Source organism: Gossypium hirsutum, chromosome D13 (genome assembly GCF_007990345.1).
Source record: "Gossypium hirsutum isolate 1008001.06 chromosome D13, Gossypium_hirsutum_v2.1, whole genome shotgun sequence".
Lineage (NCBI taxonomy): Eukaryota > Viridiplantae > Streptophyta > Magnoliopsida > Malvales > Malvaceae > Gossypium > Gossypium hirsutum.
In genome coordinates this window covers 57219478-57238451 of record NC_053449.1, presented here as the reverse complement: position 1 = coordinate 57238451, position 18974 = coordinate 57219478, and the positions used below count along the sequence as shown (strand labels likewise).

The 18974-nt window shown below is 32.0% G+C and overlaps 3 protein-coding genes across 8 annotated transcripts; 2 read left to right on the top strand and 1 right to left on the bottom strand.

The window, feature by feature from the left end:
• The first annotated feature begins 1106 nt into the window (after positions 1–1106).
• Positions 1107–4878, top strand: LOC107918746 (proline--tRNA ligase, cytoplasmic). Of its 6 annotated transcripts, XM_041109242.1 has the most exons (6): positions 1420–1585; positions 1779–1913; positions 2256–2474; positions 2710–2805; positions 4277–4411; positions 4479–4878. In XM_041109242.1, the coding sequence occupies exons 2-6, from the start codon at positions 1899–1901 to the stop codon at positions 4518–4520; spliced, it is 507 nt and encodes a 168-aa protein (XP_040965176.1). In that variant the 5' UTR covers positions 1420–1585; positions 1779–1898; the 3' UTR covers positions 4521–4878. The 6 variants fall into 6 exon arrangements, 5 of the variants coding, with proteins under 5 accessions (XP_040965173.1, XP_040965172.1, XP_040965175.1 ...); XM_041109239.1 differs by lacking the exons at positions 1420–1585; positions 1779–1913 and adding an exon at positions 1107–1341; XM_041109241.1 differs by lacking the exon at positions 1420–1585 and adding an exon at positions 1118–1301 and having other exon boundaries at positions 4277–4878.
• Positions 4879–10892: 6014 nt separating this feature from the next.
• LOC107918717 (uncharacterized) lies at positions 10893–13800 on the bottom strand. Its single transcript, XM_016848301.2, has 7 exons — positions 13465–13800; positions 12444–12587; positions 12172–12239; positions 12015–12065; positions 11848–11907; positions 11329–11766; positions 10893–11133 (listed from the first exon to the last, which is right to left on the bottom strand). Exons 1-7 carry the CDS (start codon positions 13712–13714, stop codon positions 11095–11097), a joined length of 1050 nt encoding a protein of 349 aa, XP_016703790.2. The 5' UTR covers positions 13715–13800; the 3' UTR covers positions 10893–11094.
• Positions 13801–15076: 1276 nt separating this feature from the next.
• LOC107920208 (serine/threonine-protein phosphatase PP1) lies at positions 15077–18635 on the top strand. The gene is made up of 4 exons (XM_016849778.2): positions 15077–15519; positions 17158–17717; positions 17883–18152; positions 18330–18635. Exons 1-4 carry the CDS (start codon positions 15345–15347, stop codon positions 18351–18353), a joined length of 1029 nt encoding a protein of 342 aa, XP_016705267.1. The 5' UTR covers positions 15077–15344; the 3' UTR covers positions 18354–18635.
• Positions 18636–18974: the final 339 nt, after the last annotated feature.

Sequence of the window (18974 nt, the reverse complement as noted above, 5' to 3'; positions counted from 1 at the left end):
TGGTAGTAGTGGACAGGTAGGTCTAATTTATCTGAATAGCCCAATTGCAAAAGAAAGCAAATATCTTATATTTGCAATCATTAATCGAATTACGTTGGGTACTTCATTAGGTGGGTGAGTGGCGAGTGCTGAGGTCCAGGGTTGGGAAAACAAAATGAGCAGAGCAGAGCAGGGTTTGCATTTGGATTTGGTTCGGGTTAGTGGATAATGATGAATAAATATCATCATAATGTTTATTATTTTAGGATTACAATTTTGAGTTCTGGGTTTAAGGTTTAGGTTTAGGGCTTGGGGATTGGGGATTGGGGTTTAAGGTTTAGAGTTTACATTTTAGTGTTAATATGAGGTTAGTGTTTACAGCTTATCAGATAATGATCAAATTTACTGTTTTAGGGCTTGATGTTTATGGTTTACGGTTTAGCGTTAATGATTTGACTGTTACAATGCATGGTTTAGAGTTTAAGGTTTATGTGTTACCATTTTAAGGTTTATGGATTAGGTGTTACCAATGTCCAATTTTAAAAACTTTTTCAACTTCAAGCTCGTTTTACCTGAATCACCCATTTCATTGTTTAAAAACAATAAAAAATATAAATCTAACCATATTTTGGACTAGGTGTGTTGTATAGGTAGTGAACATTTCTAATTATCATTTAAAGAGTAAATAACATATATTTTTCTAAATTTTGAAAGGTTTTATATTTTTCGTGATTTAAAATTTTAAAATGGATTTTTAAAAGATTTTAAATTTTTTTAAAAATTTTAAAAAGATTTTAAACTTTTATTTTTATAATATTTATATACTTTTAAAGAAAATACCAAATTAATAAAAATTACAAACATTAAAGACTACAAAATTATTTTATCATTTTTTAATTGCTATATTGATAATTTTAACCGCAAAATTAGATGTTTAAATTAAAAAAAAAATTAGTATCTCAAAATTTTAACTACAAAATTAGATGTTTAAATTAAAAAATTTTAACCATAAAACAGTATAATAAAAAGTAATAGTGACGTTTTTTTTATAAAAACGCCACAAAAAATAATTTTAGCGCCATTTTATAAATTTTCCCCCCTGAAATCCTTCCCTAATTTCCCCCCTTGAAACCCCCAACTTTACAAACACACCGTCCTTTAAAACTTTTAGCGCCATACCCATTGCTATTTTTTCTTCCTCAACCCCAATTCTTAAACGCCCAAATTTGTAACCCTAGATTTTTCTCTGCAGAACTTTTCTTAATCCACAAGCTTTAGCTGCTCTATGCGATTCCATCACGGATCCGAAGAACTTTTCAAATGTACAGCTCCATTTCACTGCGCCCCCTCTTCCTGATCCTGGTACCATCTTTTAATTTAAGAATAAGCGAAACCCATGTTTCATTTTCTTCAGTTTCTGTTAACAACTGTTCATACCAGTGTTTATGTTAACACCTGTCACCATCTCTTCTTCTTTCCTTGTTTTTCTATCCATCTCGTGGAAACCGCAGTCTGGCATTCTCAGGGTGGCACCAAAGCTCCTAACAAAATAAAACAAAAGTAGAAACACTTTTTTTTGGATCATTGGGTTTTCAAAGTTTTTGGGGTTGGTTTATCTTTTCCTTTTAGGTTTTGAAAGATTGTTGTGGGTGGTTTTGATTGTTTATTTTTCTTCTTTGTTTTCCTTTCTGTAAGAAAAAGTTTTCTTTTTCTTTTAATTTTTATTTTCCGCCTTCCCTTGTCAACGGTTTAATTAAATTTATGAATCATATGTACTTTAAATTTTGTGATTCTTGCAGGTTCTTCAAATGAAATTGCAAATTTTGATAGTAATACTGCTAACAGAAGCCTGCAACTAGAAAGACAATGAGCATGTCAATATTCTCATTTCAGTGACTGTGCTTCTATTTGCAACAATAATGAAAAATTTAAAGGTCAGAAAACTTATGTTGAATACGAACATGCCTAACGTTTTACCAACTCAAACCAAAAGAAAAATCGGATAGCTTATTTGTTTAATTATTACGTAAAAGATGATTATTTGCTGTCCATGTTCCTATTAGTAGCCTTGTGCACTTCTCTTACATGTCCTCGGAATTCATAACCTCTAATAGTACTCAAAATTATGCTCTTTAAGTCCAAAACAAAATTACGTATTTTCTTAGCTCTTTAAGGTCATGCAATTAACCCTTTTTTTTTTCTTATTTCTGCTTTCCTTCTATTCTTTTATGTATTATTTTCTTATTATTCAAACCAGAATGTGTTTTATTGGACAGGTGCGTGCAGTTCGCCGTGACAATGGAGAAAAGACTGATATCTCTAGAGTCTTTTTGGTTGAACAAGTAAAAGGAATGTTGGATAAGATTCAACAGAACCTATTCGATGTGGCAAAACAAAAAAGAGATACCTGCATTAAAGTTGTAAAAACGTGGGATGAGTTTGTAAAAGCTCTTGGGCAAAAGAAACTGATCTTAGCTCCTTGGTGTGATGAGGAGGTATGACTTTAATTTGTAGAATCCTTATTATTTATAGGGATCATGACAATTTAGCATTTAATTGGTATTGTTTTAATGCTTTTTTGTTACCCTTTTTTCTCAGAACTGCATCATTAATCATCATTAATCTCAAAGTATTTTGTTAGGCAACAACATAAACTGGATCATATTCTAATCTCTCGAGGCATATGTAGCTCATTTTTCTTAAATGATGTTTTATGTTTTGTATATATAGGAGGTGGAGAAAGATGTGAAAGCTCGAACAAGGGGTGAGATGGGAGCAGCTAAGTCGCTCTTTGTACCCTATTGGAACAGCCTGAACTCCCAGAAGGTACTTGACTCCATCCATGCAGGCATTTATTTTAAATAATTTAAAGAATATGAAATTAACCCTTTTCCATCCAAATTTCTTTAGAGCAAACAAGGTTTTATATATAAAATTATATATATTTTCAATGATTATGTTTGATTGATTCAGCTGGATTTCAGAACCTTGACAGAGCTGCTATATAAGAAGCTTAGTTGGCATTTCAATTTTTCAATTTTTCAATTCATCTATAGATAAAATAACATTTAGTCTTTAAATTTGTCAAATTTAAACCCTGATTAAAAAAATAATTTATAAAACAATTTTTAATTTTTTTAATCAAATAGATAAACCCTGATTTTGTTTTGGACTGCATTGATAACATTGACACAAAGGTATCATCATGACTTATGAACTTTCAATTTTACCTATTGGCTATAAGAATTTTATATAACGTTGCAATCAAATATTGGCTTTTCACCATATATAGAACTCCTAATTTCTTTATGTGGTTCATGTTATGCTCTAATTTATGTTTTATTTATCATTATTATGATAGTGCATGGCTAATCCTTCTATATGCTTGTTTGATATTTCACCCATCTAAAGCACGAGTAAGCAAGCAACATAAGTTATTCAGCTGATTGCTAATAATCTGTCAGCATAAAACACTGTTTCTAGAATTGATGCTTTTGGATAGGCAATAACAAGTTTAAAAAGTACAATGTAGTATAGGGTGGATGGAGAGGGTTACTGCATATTGATAGGACATAGGTTGCAAAGCTATATGGAAAGAAAATTGAGGGGTTAATAATAGGATTTTTTTTAATGGCAGAATGATGGAAAATGCTGGGAAGATTTGGTGCTTGTTGTTGAGTCCAGCATTGTGTTTTATGTAGGGTGTAAAAAAATTGCTTAAGGAATTTAATTATCTAAAGTTTTTGCTTCTTTCCAATATTTTAGGGGTTTGGCATTACTTTTTATATATATTTAAGATTGGTTACTTTATTCAGTAATAGAGGATTAGGATCAGCTTTGCTACTTAGTATGTACGAAGGTTAAGTTTTGCTTCTAGATACGTGTTTTATTTTAGTATCAGTAGCTTTGGGTTATGAAATATTTATGTTTTTGTATTTTTATTATTTATTGTGATTTGAGCTTCTGGCATTTTATATTATTGATTCTGAATACGGTGAAGTTGTTTTGGAGTTCTCAATCATTCTAAAATGGGGGCTCTTTGCGTCTGTGGCTTTTGAATCTACACTTGCTACTACAGTTTTCTGGTGGTTGCTGATCTTATGATTGGTGTTTACTTTGGGGCCTTGTCCAATTAGATTTTATTTGGTTTGGAAAAACTTTAATATCTTATGCTTGTATTTGAGCTTTAGGTTTCTCCAATTTTACTCTTGTTTATCTATTGCATTAAGAAGACATTGTTTAGGGGTTTATTTTCTTCTATCATTCACTTTACTCTTTCTCAAATTTTTGCTTCTAGGTGAGACACCGTTTAAGGAAAGATCATGGGATTGAGGGTGGAATTCCTGTTGTTTTCTCTTTAGAGAAACCTAAAGCTCAGCTGCTTCCTTTTAGAGGACCAAGTGGTGAGGAAGACAACCCTTCAGATTATCAAGTGAGGATGCTTGCTTCTTACTTTTGCAGTTTTAAAGTACTCTGTTTGATCACCTAACATCATGCAGTGGGGAAATTCATCCAATATATTGAAGCAGAATTTGAAATGAGAATTGAAAGTACATTTGGATGGAGCTAAAGTTGTGTTTCTTTTAGCGATATATTTGAACTTGCTGGTGTTAGGTCCCTGGTTTTTGCTATCTCTAGATTTAAGGGTAGAAGGAAAAGGAAAATATTTTGGTCTACATTAGTATGTAATCTACATGTTTAATCCAACAATTTAATGTGTTATTCTGCTGTCAGATAGTACCTAGGCAAGTTCAACAATTTAATGCATTGTACTTGCAATGTGTATAGTCATAGGCAGGTTTAACTAGTCAGTCTGTTTTTCATATGTATTATTTATTTTAGCTTTGATTCTAAATTGTTACCATTTTACTTTAATATTTACGACAACTTGAGTTCTAACTTTTGGATTTTAATTGTGTTATTAATTTATTATTTTAAATTTTAAAATTAAATTCATTAATTTTTATATTTAGTTTTAAAGTTAAAATTTTCATAGAAAATTTAATTTAAATAATATTTTTTATCCTTAAAAAGTATATTTAAAGTTCAAATTTAAAAAATAAAGCATAATATAATATTTATCATAAAAATAAATATTATTTGATTAAAATAATTTTTTTAAAGGTTATGTTTTTAGTGGCGTTTTTGCTAGAAGCGCCACTAAAGTTTGTTCTTTAGCGGCGTTTGTAGGAAAAGCGCCGCTAAAGATATTATTTGATTAAAATAATTTTTTTAAAGGTTATGTTTTAGCGGCGTTTTTGCGAGAAGTATCACTAAAGGTCATGATCTTTAGCGTCGATTGTGGAAGAAGTGTCGCTAAAGGTCGTGATTTATAGCGGCATTTGTGGGAAAAGCGCCGCTAAAGGTCTTGGTTTTTAGCGGCGTTTTTTCCGGCGCTTGTCAAAGCGCCGCAAATACTTTTAGTGGCGCTAAAAAACGCCGCTAAAAGCCTGTTTTGGTGTAGAATAGATTATTTAACATTTGTAAATTAATGAATAATTACAAATTATTTTGTTTGATATTATGTCAAATAATAATTTTATTAATAAATAATTAAAATTTCAAAATATTCAAATACTTATAACTGTATGTGTTTTATAATATTTATTTTATTTAATATTTCAAAATTAAAATTTATTCACTTAACATATTTTATTTATTTTATATTAAAATTAACAATATAATTAGTTATAATTATTTATTTAATTAATACTTTATTTAAATAATAATATATTTTATCTTATTTTTATATTTATCTCTTTATAATTAATTATATAAGTATATATTATTGTTTTATTCAACTAAATGATGAATATAGAAAAGGATAAAATAAAATAAAAAAAGAAATTAAAGGTGCAAACGCAGCTTTAACTTTTAACGGGCGTGATGAGAGTCTTTCCACCGCACCGTAATATTGCTATCCAAATAGATTTACCTGCTGCGACTGCACAAAAATAGAAACGTGGGTTCGGTGGAATCCAAAGGAACCTTTAAGTGAAGAACCTGATCAATTGGAACTTGCTGTTTGGGAGCATTTGCTGGTTCGTGTGGAAACAGATTCCAAGGTGCTAATTTCATGATCTGAACCTATTTTACAGAAGTCTCTCCTTTGCGATAGCTATCCTAGCTGTTAACAGTAGCAATGTAAAACGACTTTCTCACACTAATGTCACATATCATGTGGAAATGGTTGAAATTCAAACATAGCTATTGGCATCTATAGTTTGATTCTTCATGGTTGAAATATTTTTTTTGGTGCATAAAAGTTCAAACATTTTAAGGGAACAGAATATATGATAAGAATATCCTTTTTAATCTTATTGATAAATTTCAAGTGTATACATAATATTTATATAGCAATAGTCATGCAAGAATAAGAAAAGTATATAATATATTTTTAAATACATGAAAAGATACATATTATATTCCTAGAAGATAATATCTCATAATAATATAATATCCTAACACCCCCTCTCAAGTTGGAGCATGCAAATTATAAATGTCCAATTTGTTGAGAAGGTATTCAAATGGTAGTTTACCAAGCGCCTTTGTAAAAATATCAACCAACTAAACGAGGTCAAGATATAAGAAGGTGCGATTAACCCATCATGGATTGCATCCTTAATAAAGTGGCAATCCACTTCAATATATTTAGTACACTCGTGAAATACAGGATTCTGTGCAATATACAATGCAGAATGACCATCACAAATAAAGAAATAGCTTTAGGATGATGAACACATAAGCTCAATAACAAGACTTTCATCACTTGCGCTCACAAGTGATGGAAGCCGTATATTTATACTCAACCTTAGTAGAAGACTGAGAAAACATATCTATCACCACAACCCCTTACTCAAATGGAGCAATAAAACAACAAAAACAGATGAAAACATCAAAAGGTAATTTGAGACACATGTTGGTTCCTCATTGCAACATTTACCCTTCTTGCAACTACCACTTCTTTAGCAGTCCGTGGATAATCCATACTATTTCATCATCAAATGCATTCAAAATCCGCAAAGATAATGCGACGCGAATAGCATAAGCTCAATCATCGAAACTATCGAGATTTAATTGAATAGGAGTAATAAAATCACCGAGTTATTCTTGAGGACCCAAGAAAAATGGAGTGTTAGGTTCAATTTTAGGTGATGATGATGAAATAGAATCGCTGCCAACCATTGAAAACGATAAAAAATTTTGTGTTAAAAGGCAAGTGATAACCAACCCGAAGGTTGACACCGCCGCGCCATTAGGCAAAACAAAAGATAAACAGTTTGGAGAAGAAAAAAAAATAAAAGTGGAACCTAAGCTCTTGATACTAGGGTAATCCCTTTCAATCTTATTAATAGATCTTAAGAGTATACATAATATTTATACAACAGTAATCACGTATGAGTAGGAAAGATATAAAATATATTCCTAAATATATTGAAACATATATAGTATATTCTTAAAAGATAATATCCCATAATAATATAATATCTTGTAATAATATCGTAACAATATGAAATATGATCAACATATTACATACATCCTATGATTAAAAGACATGCTATGGATATGGTCCTGGCTCCCTCCGTGACGATGATGGAACCATTACAAGCATGGTTGATGGTGATGGAGCCGGTGCAACCATGGTTATAGTCTGACCAGATTTAGGCGGAGGTGGTGGCGATAATTCTACGACCCTATAGATCCCTATGTTCAAAGAAGATGAAGCAGAAGTAACCCTCCGTGCAACAGCCTTGCCGCTGAAACCAGACTGTGAAAGAAGCAATCCATGGATCAAAAACAAAGCAATCAAGCGTTGAATGTTACAAACAATTTTCTGATTCTTCATACTGTTCGAAGCATTTGTTTTTAAGCAAAGCCTTTTGCAAGTTTATGGTCTTTTATATATATAATTGGGAGGAAGTTTCTTTATGATTCATCAATTGAAGTAGAACTTGTCAACCTGTGTTTTTGCCTAAGCAGAGATGAACAAGTCTTGGAACTAATGAAAATATATTTCCTTGCTTTTAACTAATTTTTAATTAATATACCACATACATCTCTAATGTTTTTAAATTATAAATAACTTATTTTTCAGAGTAAACATATTGTTCATATAAGAAAACACTTAATTAATAAGTCTGATCACACAATGATGGGACTTATATTAGGTTAGGATTGAGTCAACCACACATTGGAAGGCAATTTAGATGAATGATGAAATTGATTTTGATGTATTTTTATGAGAGGACAATTTCTTTTACATTTTTTACCACTCAAAGCATTTTGTTTTAAAAAATTTTAAATTTGCAACAATTCATCAAAATAGATTTTAAGCAAAATTCCTAAATCCAATTTTAAATAAAAGTTGTATTATGGAAAGATAATATTTTGATATATTTTATATAAAACCCTAAATTTTTTTAAAAATAAAAATTTATTAAAGAAAGAAATAATGTTATTAAATATATTGAATGCGCTTTAACGCATTTGACCTAACGTTCTCTTAATATTAATTAAGTCAAGACTCAATCACTCCTATCTTTTATTCTTACACTTACATAAGTTTGTTTATATATATATATATGATTTAATTACTACTTACATTAGTTTATAATCTGTTTTATAGTCCTAAAGCTGATCAAATATTAGTCTAACATAGGGCAAGAAATAATTCAATCTCTACGAGAAGAAGTTGAACACTACAAAAATTTATGTTCTGAAAAGTCTGCAATTATGAAGCAACTATAGGATGAGATCAACATACTGAAGAAAATCGTTGATTTAGACATGATGGACTGTTCAAATGTAACCAACAAATGGCAAGATGAACCTGGGGCAGATAAGAAAGGGAATTACATTTGGTACCTTTAAAAATTAAAAAAAATTATATTTAATTCTTTTTAAAATATAAAATCATAAATTAATACATAATAAAATTTAAATTCAACTCTCTAAAAAAACTTCTAGATATGAAAAATGGAATATCAATGACATGTTATTAGAAATTAAGAATGATAGATTCAAAGATTATTAGTTTTAGTTTTCTTTAGTTAATGGTCATTGGGTAGAGGAGAATGGAAAGAAGGTTTGAAGAATTCCTCATTCCAGGAAGAGACTATGGGAGGTTTTGGAAAGCAATGTCTACTTGGTTTGTGAGTTGTTTACGTCTCTTTTATAGTAGGAAAGAAGTGTAGTATATAATTTAAAGCCGTTTTCGTGGAAGTTTGATTTGATAATTTTAACAGTGACGGTGATGTTACATCTTAAGATAAGACGTTTTAAGTGTTTTTTCACGGTGAAGATGTCTTGTTCCGAAATTCGGCAAGTGAAGATTCGCAAACTAGCCTTGGAGCTTGCGAGCTAATTTCAGATCCATAGTACTGTTGGTTTCGTTGAACAAATATGTTATGACGTTGGCGAAGTATGATATAAAGTCCACAAAATTCGCTGCCTAAAGTATAACAAACAATGACACCTTTAAACGCGTATTTTCTTCTGATATAAAAGCTTGAGCCTTGAGGAAGTTTATATAAAAATAAAATACAACATTTTATCAACCAACTGTAAGATGATTATTATTTTCTTTCAACTTCATTTGTTTCTATGATCGCAGAAAACCGAACCATAATTATTTATTACACACATGAAAAAAGTAGACGGGATGAGGACTGTATTCTTTGATCATGTCGATGGTAGCGCTGCTGGCGGTGGCTCCGGGAGTTGATGAACGACGGGATTGATAGTAGGGGAAGGTGGTGAGGGAGGCGTTTTGCCTCGTTTTGCAAGCATTCCGTACTTGAAGGATCCAGGAAAATCTTCAGTGGCTTCCACCACGACACCAGCATCGGATATTAACAGCCCCAATATTAGAAAGACTGCGAGGAAGCTTGAAATGGTAGCCATGGATGGTTACTGCTTATTGTAGCATCAGACTGCAAATAAATGCCCTTTATATGCTTTACGAGGTTTTCCAACCAAAGATTTCAATTAACAACTTGTGATTATAGTTTTGCAGTTCACATTATCCATGGAAAAAGGCTATTCAAAGATTTCGATATTTTTTTTTACCACCAAAAATTTGGATATCTTAATTAATTTCTTCATGCATTATTAGAGGTTTTCAGGTTGATATATATCATTATTAATATAGCAAGAAAAATATAAAATTACATTAATTAACCAAAGTAAAATATAAAGTTTGTATTAGATGTTGTAATGATTTACATTTGTTTTTATTTGTGTAAAGGTAATAAGTTAATAAAACGAATCAGGTTTAAATTAAAAGTATTACTAAATTTATCAAAATCCATAAAAAAAATATATAAAATTTTAAGGGAAAAGCAAATTTTTTACCAAAATTTAAGTAATAACATAAAATATATATTATAGCCATCACTAAAAACAATTAAAAATTTTAGATCAATATATAATTTTATCAAAATTAAAATAATAATATAATTTAATAAATATAACTAAATCAATTTAAAAATTTAAGAGGTCCCTACTAATCTCTAAATTCATGTCGATTTAATTATATATCCATTTTTTAACTAACATAAATAAAAAATATATCCACTTACATTAGTGTAAAACATCGTTTGAAGCTATGTACCATATTCAAAATGTGTTTGGATATAAGACATCACACTATGATTTCATCTCCAGGGAAATGACAGAAGTTTGGGTTGACTTTGATCCGGTCTTTTCTCTGACCATCAAATTATGGTTAATATTTTATGTAAATATAGATACTTGTTCTTTTTTTTGACAGAAAATGCATTGTCTTTCACTTTCAAAATATACATATAAAAGCACACATGTAGAGAAACTATTTGTTAATGGTGAATGTCATTACTCATTAACTACATATTAAAAAAGTAGTAAACTGAAAAATAGTGTTGGAGAATCCACTCTTGCATGAAATAGTTATCGTTTCTACACAATGTCAGAGTTTATAAATTAGAATAATCCATGAAAATTCAACACATAAATAAAGCCCTAAGAACCAGAAACATACAAGGATAATTGAATCATACATTAAAATGGAAAAAGATTAATGAAGAAAATGAATTATACAAGCTCCTTGCCCTAAGAATTAGTTGACAACTTTGAGATTCATGATGGCTTCAGCCCCCTTAATGCCGCAGCAAAAATCTAAAAAATAAACATGGAGCAATCAGATATACATATCTTCAATTTTTCCAAGTTTTTTGCCAAGGTATTTGAAAGATTATATCTCCGTCCTCGTATACGAATGTATGTCAAACACGGATACTTTAAGAAAAATGAAGAGTTACAATAGCATAGAGTTAAACACCAGAAATCATATTGAAGTAAATGAGTGCTTACCTTAGATGGGACACCTGAATCCTGTTTTGGACGTGTAGGAGGTTGATTGAGACTACTGCTTCCCTCTTCCTCGACATAGTCACTTTGCTTTGAGGCTGAATTTGCCTCCATGGATCCTTCCTTTAAGTTACCATCAGGTATTCTATCATCTATAAATATCGTCCGCGTTTCAGTCGATACTGAATCAGGTGCACTGTTCAGGATGGCATTTGTACGAATATTTTGGTCCTTTGAAAATTGTGTAGCAGCTCCTCGTGCACCAGCTATTGCTGCACTGAGACTAGATGATTTCTCAATGGCAGATGCTTTTGAATTCGGAAAGGAAGCCGCAATCGATCCCGGCTTCAAGGAGAAAGGATCCCTCGGGTTTGGTAATGGAAATTTTACAGGTGCCGGACCGTCAACTGGGACAAGGCCTCTAACAGCAGCCTCATATATCTGTTAGAAATATTTCCATCAATAACAATTCAGAGCAAATTAAGAAAGTGGCATAAGCATGACTTCTTGCACACAGTTTACCTTCTTTTCCAAATTATAAATACGCTGGTATCCTCGCATCTCGAATGGAACTAACAATTTCTACAACGAACCCAAAAAGAAAAACCAATCACAATATAATATCTAATTGGAAAGAAACAGAACAAGAGAATAAATAGAATAGGAACTATCCAACGTGAAAGTAAAACCTTTGGTTGTTCACAAAGCCAGCAAAAATCAGTTTGTCCTTCTAGCCTAACCTGGGTACAGAAAGAAAAACAAGAAAGAAAAATGAGTGGATCGAAATTGTTGCATATCATGTTGAGAACTGAATAACATAAAGGGAAGAAAAGCTAAGTTGCCCACCCCTTCAGGTAGTGCCTCCCATTGAACCAATTCTTCACATGTCAAACAGCCAGCCACTTCGACACACCCTATGCCACGGAATAATTAATCTAGATTAGAATGAAATAAGAAAAGGAGATCATTCAAAATTCAGATGAAATCTTTCTGCTTTCAAAAAAATTATTTTATCAATTTGCAATGTACCGATTTCAGTAAATAATGCAAAAACCGAAAACAAGCAATAAAGCACCAGGAATACCAAAAGAGATCAGATTAGTATAGAAAGGACTAACCTAGCAGTCTTGAGATAGGGTAATGTTCTGGAAATTTAATATCGGTAATTCCATTCAATGTGTAAATTTCCCTATAGAAATCCTCCATTGCTTTGATCGTAGATTCATCCGGGACTTTACCGGCAGCATGTATCCAAAGGCGGCCTGGAACAAAAAATACAATATCACTTAGAGGCAGGTTGATTTCGAAGTATGGAAAAGAAATTTTCATTTCTCTAAATCAATATAGATATTCCCACTTCAGGGCTAATGCAAAGAATTGAAACAGAATATCTTGCTGGGGTCTTCTAGAAACACTTTCCAATTCGGGAACAGTCCGTTTCAACTGGACATGAAAAACTTATTGCTTACCAGAGCTTGAATGTCTACTTATTGTAGTAAACTAAAGTACCATCAAAATTGGCAGCATATTTATGCTTCTATTACCATCAAAATTTATATAACCCTCTTAACTCAGACTACCTCACCCTAATTTTCTTATTATGGAGTCACTTTATCAACTTCAATTATAAGTGTCCCAACCATTAATCAGCTAATTAGGTCAAAATAATCAAAACAAATTGAAAATCAGTAATTGTAAGATGGAAAAACAATCAAAAAAATTTTGGAACTTCTTTTACTCCTAACAACAAGCATTGTTTCTATAAGAAGTAAAGAAAACAAAAATAAAAAAACTCCAAATTAAGTTCCGATACAAAGCAGCTAAAAACCTGAACCTTTTCTTCACTATTGAGTAAAGAAACTAGATATCTTATACTGTTGGGAAGGAAAATAATGGAAGCACCAAAGCTCCTAACCTTACTAAGGATCAATCAACCCCATAACTTAAAATCCTATACTATGGAGAAAAATATAAACATGAAAAGCATAAAAGATGGTACTTTTTCCAAAAAAATCTCCTACATATTGTAGAGTTTTTATCAAAAAAAAGCCCCCCATGAAATATAACCCCCCAAAAAATAGGGTATTAGGATTTATGCATAAATTTGAAAGCTTTATTTAAAGAAAAAAGAGCGGATACCTCTGATTGGAGCAGGCCAAGACCTGCCTTCTATACGTTTGATCCCATAAACTAACAATGAAGCCCATGGCTGATGCATCGTTAAACATGGATTCGTGTAGTTCCCTTCCTTTCTTGGCCCTGCTTTTCTCATTGTTTTTTTCCTTAACAGCGTTTGGTTGGTGAGAAACGCTGACAAAATCTGGGTTTTCGCAATAGGTTGAAGACGGAAGAAAATTGGGGGTTGTATCTTATATATGTCACGTGACATTAAGGATTGCACGTGCTATTAAGAAAAAGTGAAAAACACAAAAGTCGTTTTTATTTATATTAAATCCGATTCTGAAGCCTAAGTTCAATACGAGTCCTCCTTGGGGGTGAAATAAATATATTCCTTTTATAAATTTTATATTATAAAATAATTCTTTTATATAATTTTTATTATAGATTCTGATTATATCTGTTCTTTTTTGACACAATATTTAGAATTACCTACAATCTCTCCCTAACTCATAAATAGAAGAATAATGCGTGTCAACGCATTCGAATCCACGCCCTCCTACAAATGCAACAATGTTCATGTCAATTAAGTTAAGAGTCAATCGATTAGTTTGAATTAAAGAGAAATAATCTATTTTTAAAAAATACAAATAATGGATAGTTTATCAAGAATAGAATAATATATTTTTTTGACTCTTGAACTTAGCAATTAGGTTCATTTTGGTCCAAGAACTTAAAAAAATATAAAAGTTTGTGTTGTGACATGTCATCACCTGAAAATTTTTAAAGTGTTACATACAATATTTTAATAACTGAATTAGCATTAGAATCAATCAGGCAATTGATTCTTGGTTCAATCGATTTTATCAGTTCAATTGCTATACCAACAACAATTAAAATAAAGAATTGCATTAGAACTACTGATTTCTGCCCCAATTTTTAATTTAATTTTTATCAATTTTAAGTCATTTCTAGTTCAGTCGGTCCAAAGTCAACCCTTTTGTTTGAACTTTGGACTAGTATATTAGTATTTCAGTTATGTTTCAAGAACACTAATCACATCATTCAATCTTAATGGAATCCTAATTTAAAATCACAATGAATCCAATTATTAAGTTTAGATGTCAAAGTAAACTAAAAATATGCAAATATTTTTTTTGATAAAAACAATACAAATATTAAAGTGAATTTAGTTGGGACAATATATTATATTATCTCACTAATAATTGCACCCAGATAAAAATGAGCCTGTTAAAAAATATTTTTTTATAAAAACAATTGAATGGTATAATTATTTCCTTTTTTAAGAAATATTTCTATTTATTAATTTTTATTTTCACCAACTTACTTGATATTAATAAATCAAGTGGTGAAGTTGATATTACCAAACTTACTCAAGTCATTCCATGGCATTGAAAATTAAAACAATTTTATCCAATAAATTAATTATTTTCATTTCCCTTTTTTATTCATATTTTGATTAATCTAAGCGGTTCTGAATTTTTTTTTATATTTTTAAAATTGAATTTGACATAATGCTTTTATTTATTAGGTTAAATTTAATTCCTTTAATGTAATTTTACTCATAATAGTAATAATAATAATTCACAAACATAAACTAAAAATTCATAAATAAAATTTCCATCTTTGTTTTCTACATACCCTTTTTTTTCCCTTTTAACTCTTCAACCAAAACCCTATACACACATACAAAAAGCTCAATTTCTCTAGAACGACCTCGCCAATTCGCTCTTTCTTCGCTGGACGGCCTGCTGTTCTTCGCTCTCCTTACCCTTTTGCATCCCTCAGAAAAGAAGAAAAAAAACCGTTGACTTTTCGTTTTTGGGGGGGGGGCCAAACTCGAAGACCCCAATTTGTTCAAAAAGAGAGAGGGTTGAAAAATGGATCAAGGGTTACTGGATGATATTATAAACCGGCTTTTGGAAGTTAGGGGTCGACCAGGGAAACAAGTTCAGTTATCTGAATCAGAGATCCGGCAGCTTTGTTTGGTTTCTAAAGAGATTTTCTTACAACAACCTAATTTGTTGGAACTTGAAGCCCCCATCAAGATTTGTGGTATTTTTTTCACTTATTTTTTGAATACCCAATGCTTATTTTGTATGGTATTTATGATCCATATGTTTGCTTTGACTTACTTTGATGAGTTGAAGTTCAATTTTGTGACTTTAAGATCTTTTTGGAACTGCATCCTGGATTTGCCCTTTATTTTCTCATTTTTGTTTATTACCTTGGGTTTTATTTACTCTTAACTTGGAATTAGTAAGTTAAGCTAATCTTGCTGAGTTATAAAGCATGAATTAGCTTGCAACCTCTCATATTACATTGGGATGGTTTCCGCTTAGTAGGTAAAATTCATTGAGTGATGTTTTAGTTCGCTGTGTTCGTTTCATTAAATTGCAGTTTTATACCGAGGAATGACCTGGTTTTCTGTGTTTTTGGTTGCTTAAGGTTGGACTTCGGAGATGGTTCAGTTCATCTTTTAAGTTTTCAAGTTAGTGGGAATGTTATGATGATTGTCTATCTCGCATGTTCTTGTCGTATTGGATGAATTCACATACGAGCGTAGGTCAAAATGGCCAACTCAAAATAAGGCTTTCTTATGCTTTGGATTTTACAGTTGTTTTCAAAGTGGTCAAGATGGCTCACCATATTTTATTTTGCACCTAGACATGCATCATTGTTTTTTTGAAGACCAACTTTCTTTGTTAATCCTATGACTTAAATTGCTTTGGCTTTTTCTTTTTGTGAATTGGGTGTTCATCTAGTTGGGGTTTCCATTTGTGCTATATTATCATTGCAGCCTAATATTTGTCTTTTTTCTTTAATTACTTGTGGCATTGCACCTGCGGTATGCTAGTTATTCCTATCTCTTCGATTATCTATCTGTTTGTGCCCATTTTTCCTTCTGTTTGTGTCCTGAGTGTTTAATTTTTGGAAATTCTAAACTGTTTTGTCCTATACTAGATCTTTTGGAGAATTCACGTGAGTGTTTTCTTCATTATCTAATTTTGTCTCACGTATGTTGTTTACTAGAAATTTCTGATGTGATTTAGCTGAACAACCTGCAAGGACTCCAGTTTGTAATGTCTTTTGTCTTAAGGGCTCAAACTAGAAGTTTAGAATGTTTTGCTGCATGTTTACTTTATGAATTTGATGCATAGATAGCCAATCATATTTATTTGAATTCTGGATCTTCTGCTCTAAAAGTACCACTGATTTGGTTCTTGGTATGTGATAATTTTCCTTGGTGTAGCATGAATGTTTGGTAGGACTACTCAATGGAGATGATACAATGTTGAATATCCACATTACTTATATTCCTTGTCTCTGTCTCTCTCTCTATCTCTTTCTCTGCCACATTATAAGCGAAACTTTTTGCTACATGTTGATATTTCTAAAGTATGGAGTGCTTCAATAAGTGCATGTCTTAAAATTTTAAACCAAGACAAAATCTCTGTATTATCCAGAGTAGGGCTGAATATTCATGAAGCAATAAATTCTTTTAACAAAAGTACTTCAAATTGACTATTGTGTTGCAGTCGTGCTACTAGCTTTATTATTTATCGCATGAGGTAGCATTTGGGGGAAATTGTTTTCATCATATTGGTCCTAATTTTTACTTCTATTTTCCAAACGGTTATATAGAATGCTTTTGAATTCCTTTCCTGTCTGAAATCTGTTTATGACATTCAGGTGATATTCATGGTCAATATTCTGATCTTTTAAGGCTTTTTGAGTATGGTGGATTGCCACCAGATGCCAACTACTTATTTTTAGGGGACTATGTTGATCGAGGCAAGCAAAGTCTGGAGACCATATGTCTTCTTCTTGCTTACAAGATAAAACACCCTGAAAACTTTTTCCTCTTGAGGGGTAACCATGAATGTGCTTCTATAAACCGCATATATGGGTTCTATGATGAGTGTAAGAGAAGATTTAATGTTAGGCTATGGAGGACATTCACGGAATGTTTTAACTGCCTTCCAGTGGCAGCATTAATCGATGAGAAGATTCTGTGCATGCATGGAGGCCTTTCTCCCGATCTGAATAATTTGGATCATATTCGAAGTTTACAACGCCCGACTGATGTACCAGACACAGGTTTGCTCTGTGATCTTCTTTGGTCAGATCCCAGTAAAGATGTTCAAGGTTGGGGAATGAACGACAGAGGTGTTTCATTTACTTTTGGTCCTGACAAAGTGTCAGAGTTTTTACAGAAACATGACCTAGATCTCATTTGCCGTGCCCACCAGGTTTTACTTGCTTTAGCAGCTTACTTTATGCTTAACATGTGTTAGGAGTTAATATTCTATGTTGTTAATCAAGTTCTAGAAGAATGTAGCAGCAGGAGCAAATGCACATCTCATTTGTTAACCTATTTTATGTTTAACTAGGATATTTTAATATATTATTTGCAGGTTGTGGAAGATGGATATGAGTTTTTCGCCGACCGACAACTTGTAACTATATTTTCAGCACCCAATTATTGCGGGGAATTCGATAATGCAGGAGCCATGATGAGTGTGGATGAGACTTTAATGTGCTCCTTTCAAATATTGAAGCCTGCTGATAAAAAACCCCGATTTAACTTTGGGGGCACGGCCACAGCCAGGCCTGGTAGCGCTTCTGCCAGTGTCTTTGGCAGCACGACAACAGCAAAGCCCGGAAATACTCCAGCAGGAGTCAAGGTAAATGCTCTGAGTAAATCCTCAACTATTTAAGTTAAACTAAAGGAGTATAGGCACTCGTGGCTATGAGTAAGTCAACTATGTTCATATGCCACTGTTTTTGGCATCTCCCATGGTTCTCACATTGTAGCTTCCATTTGTCACTAACTACCCTATATGTTTTCTATGTCATTTCAGTCGTTCCTTGGCACAAGGATTTGAGAGCCCCATATGCATTGTGGAAGGCAGAGCCAGGTTATGTCATGAACAAACCACAATTGCAGTAAAGACAACTTTGAGGTCCTTTTGATTTCCATATATTATGCTCAAATTTGTAAAAAAGATTGGAAGAGAAACAATCATTAGAAACTAATTCAAATGATCTGTTCTCTTATTATATAAATTTGGGTTTGAAGATAGAAGGCCATAATTTTCCTTCTCTCCCCGCTTGTACACTATCTGCTACCCTTGCTGCCATGAATATACTAAGGTCTTGCTCGTTCAGTGTGCCAGGACTGTAACTGGTCTTGTTCTTTTGGTGATTCAGGGACATCAAATTGAATTCGGTACAAATTTTGTGCTTCGTATCTCTGATTTTTTTTCCCCAATTTCATGCAATATCGTAATTTAAGATGTTTTGATGATAAAAGGAGCTGCATATCTGAGTTACCAAAGATAAACATTTCTTTGGATTGTTGGTATACATGGGTTTACATAATTGAGGTCTTTAGTTTACCCATTCCATTTATCATAGACATGGTGAAAGGGCTTATATGTAAGATTGGAAACACTAGCTATTTTGTTGAAGAAATGTGAAAGACTTTGGAGGAAAAGATTGTTAGG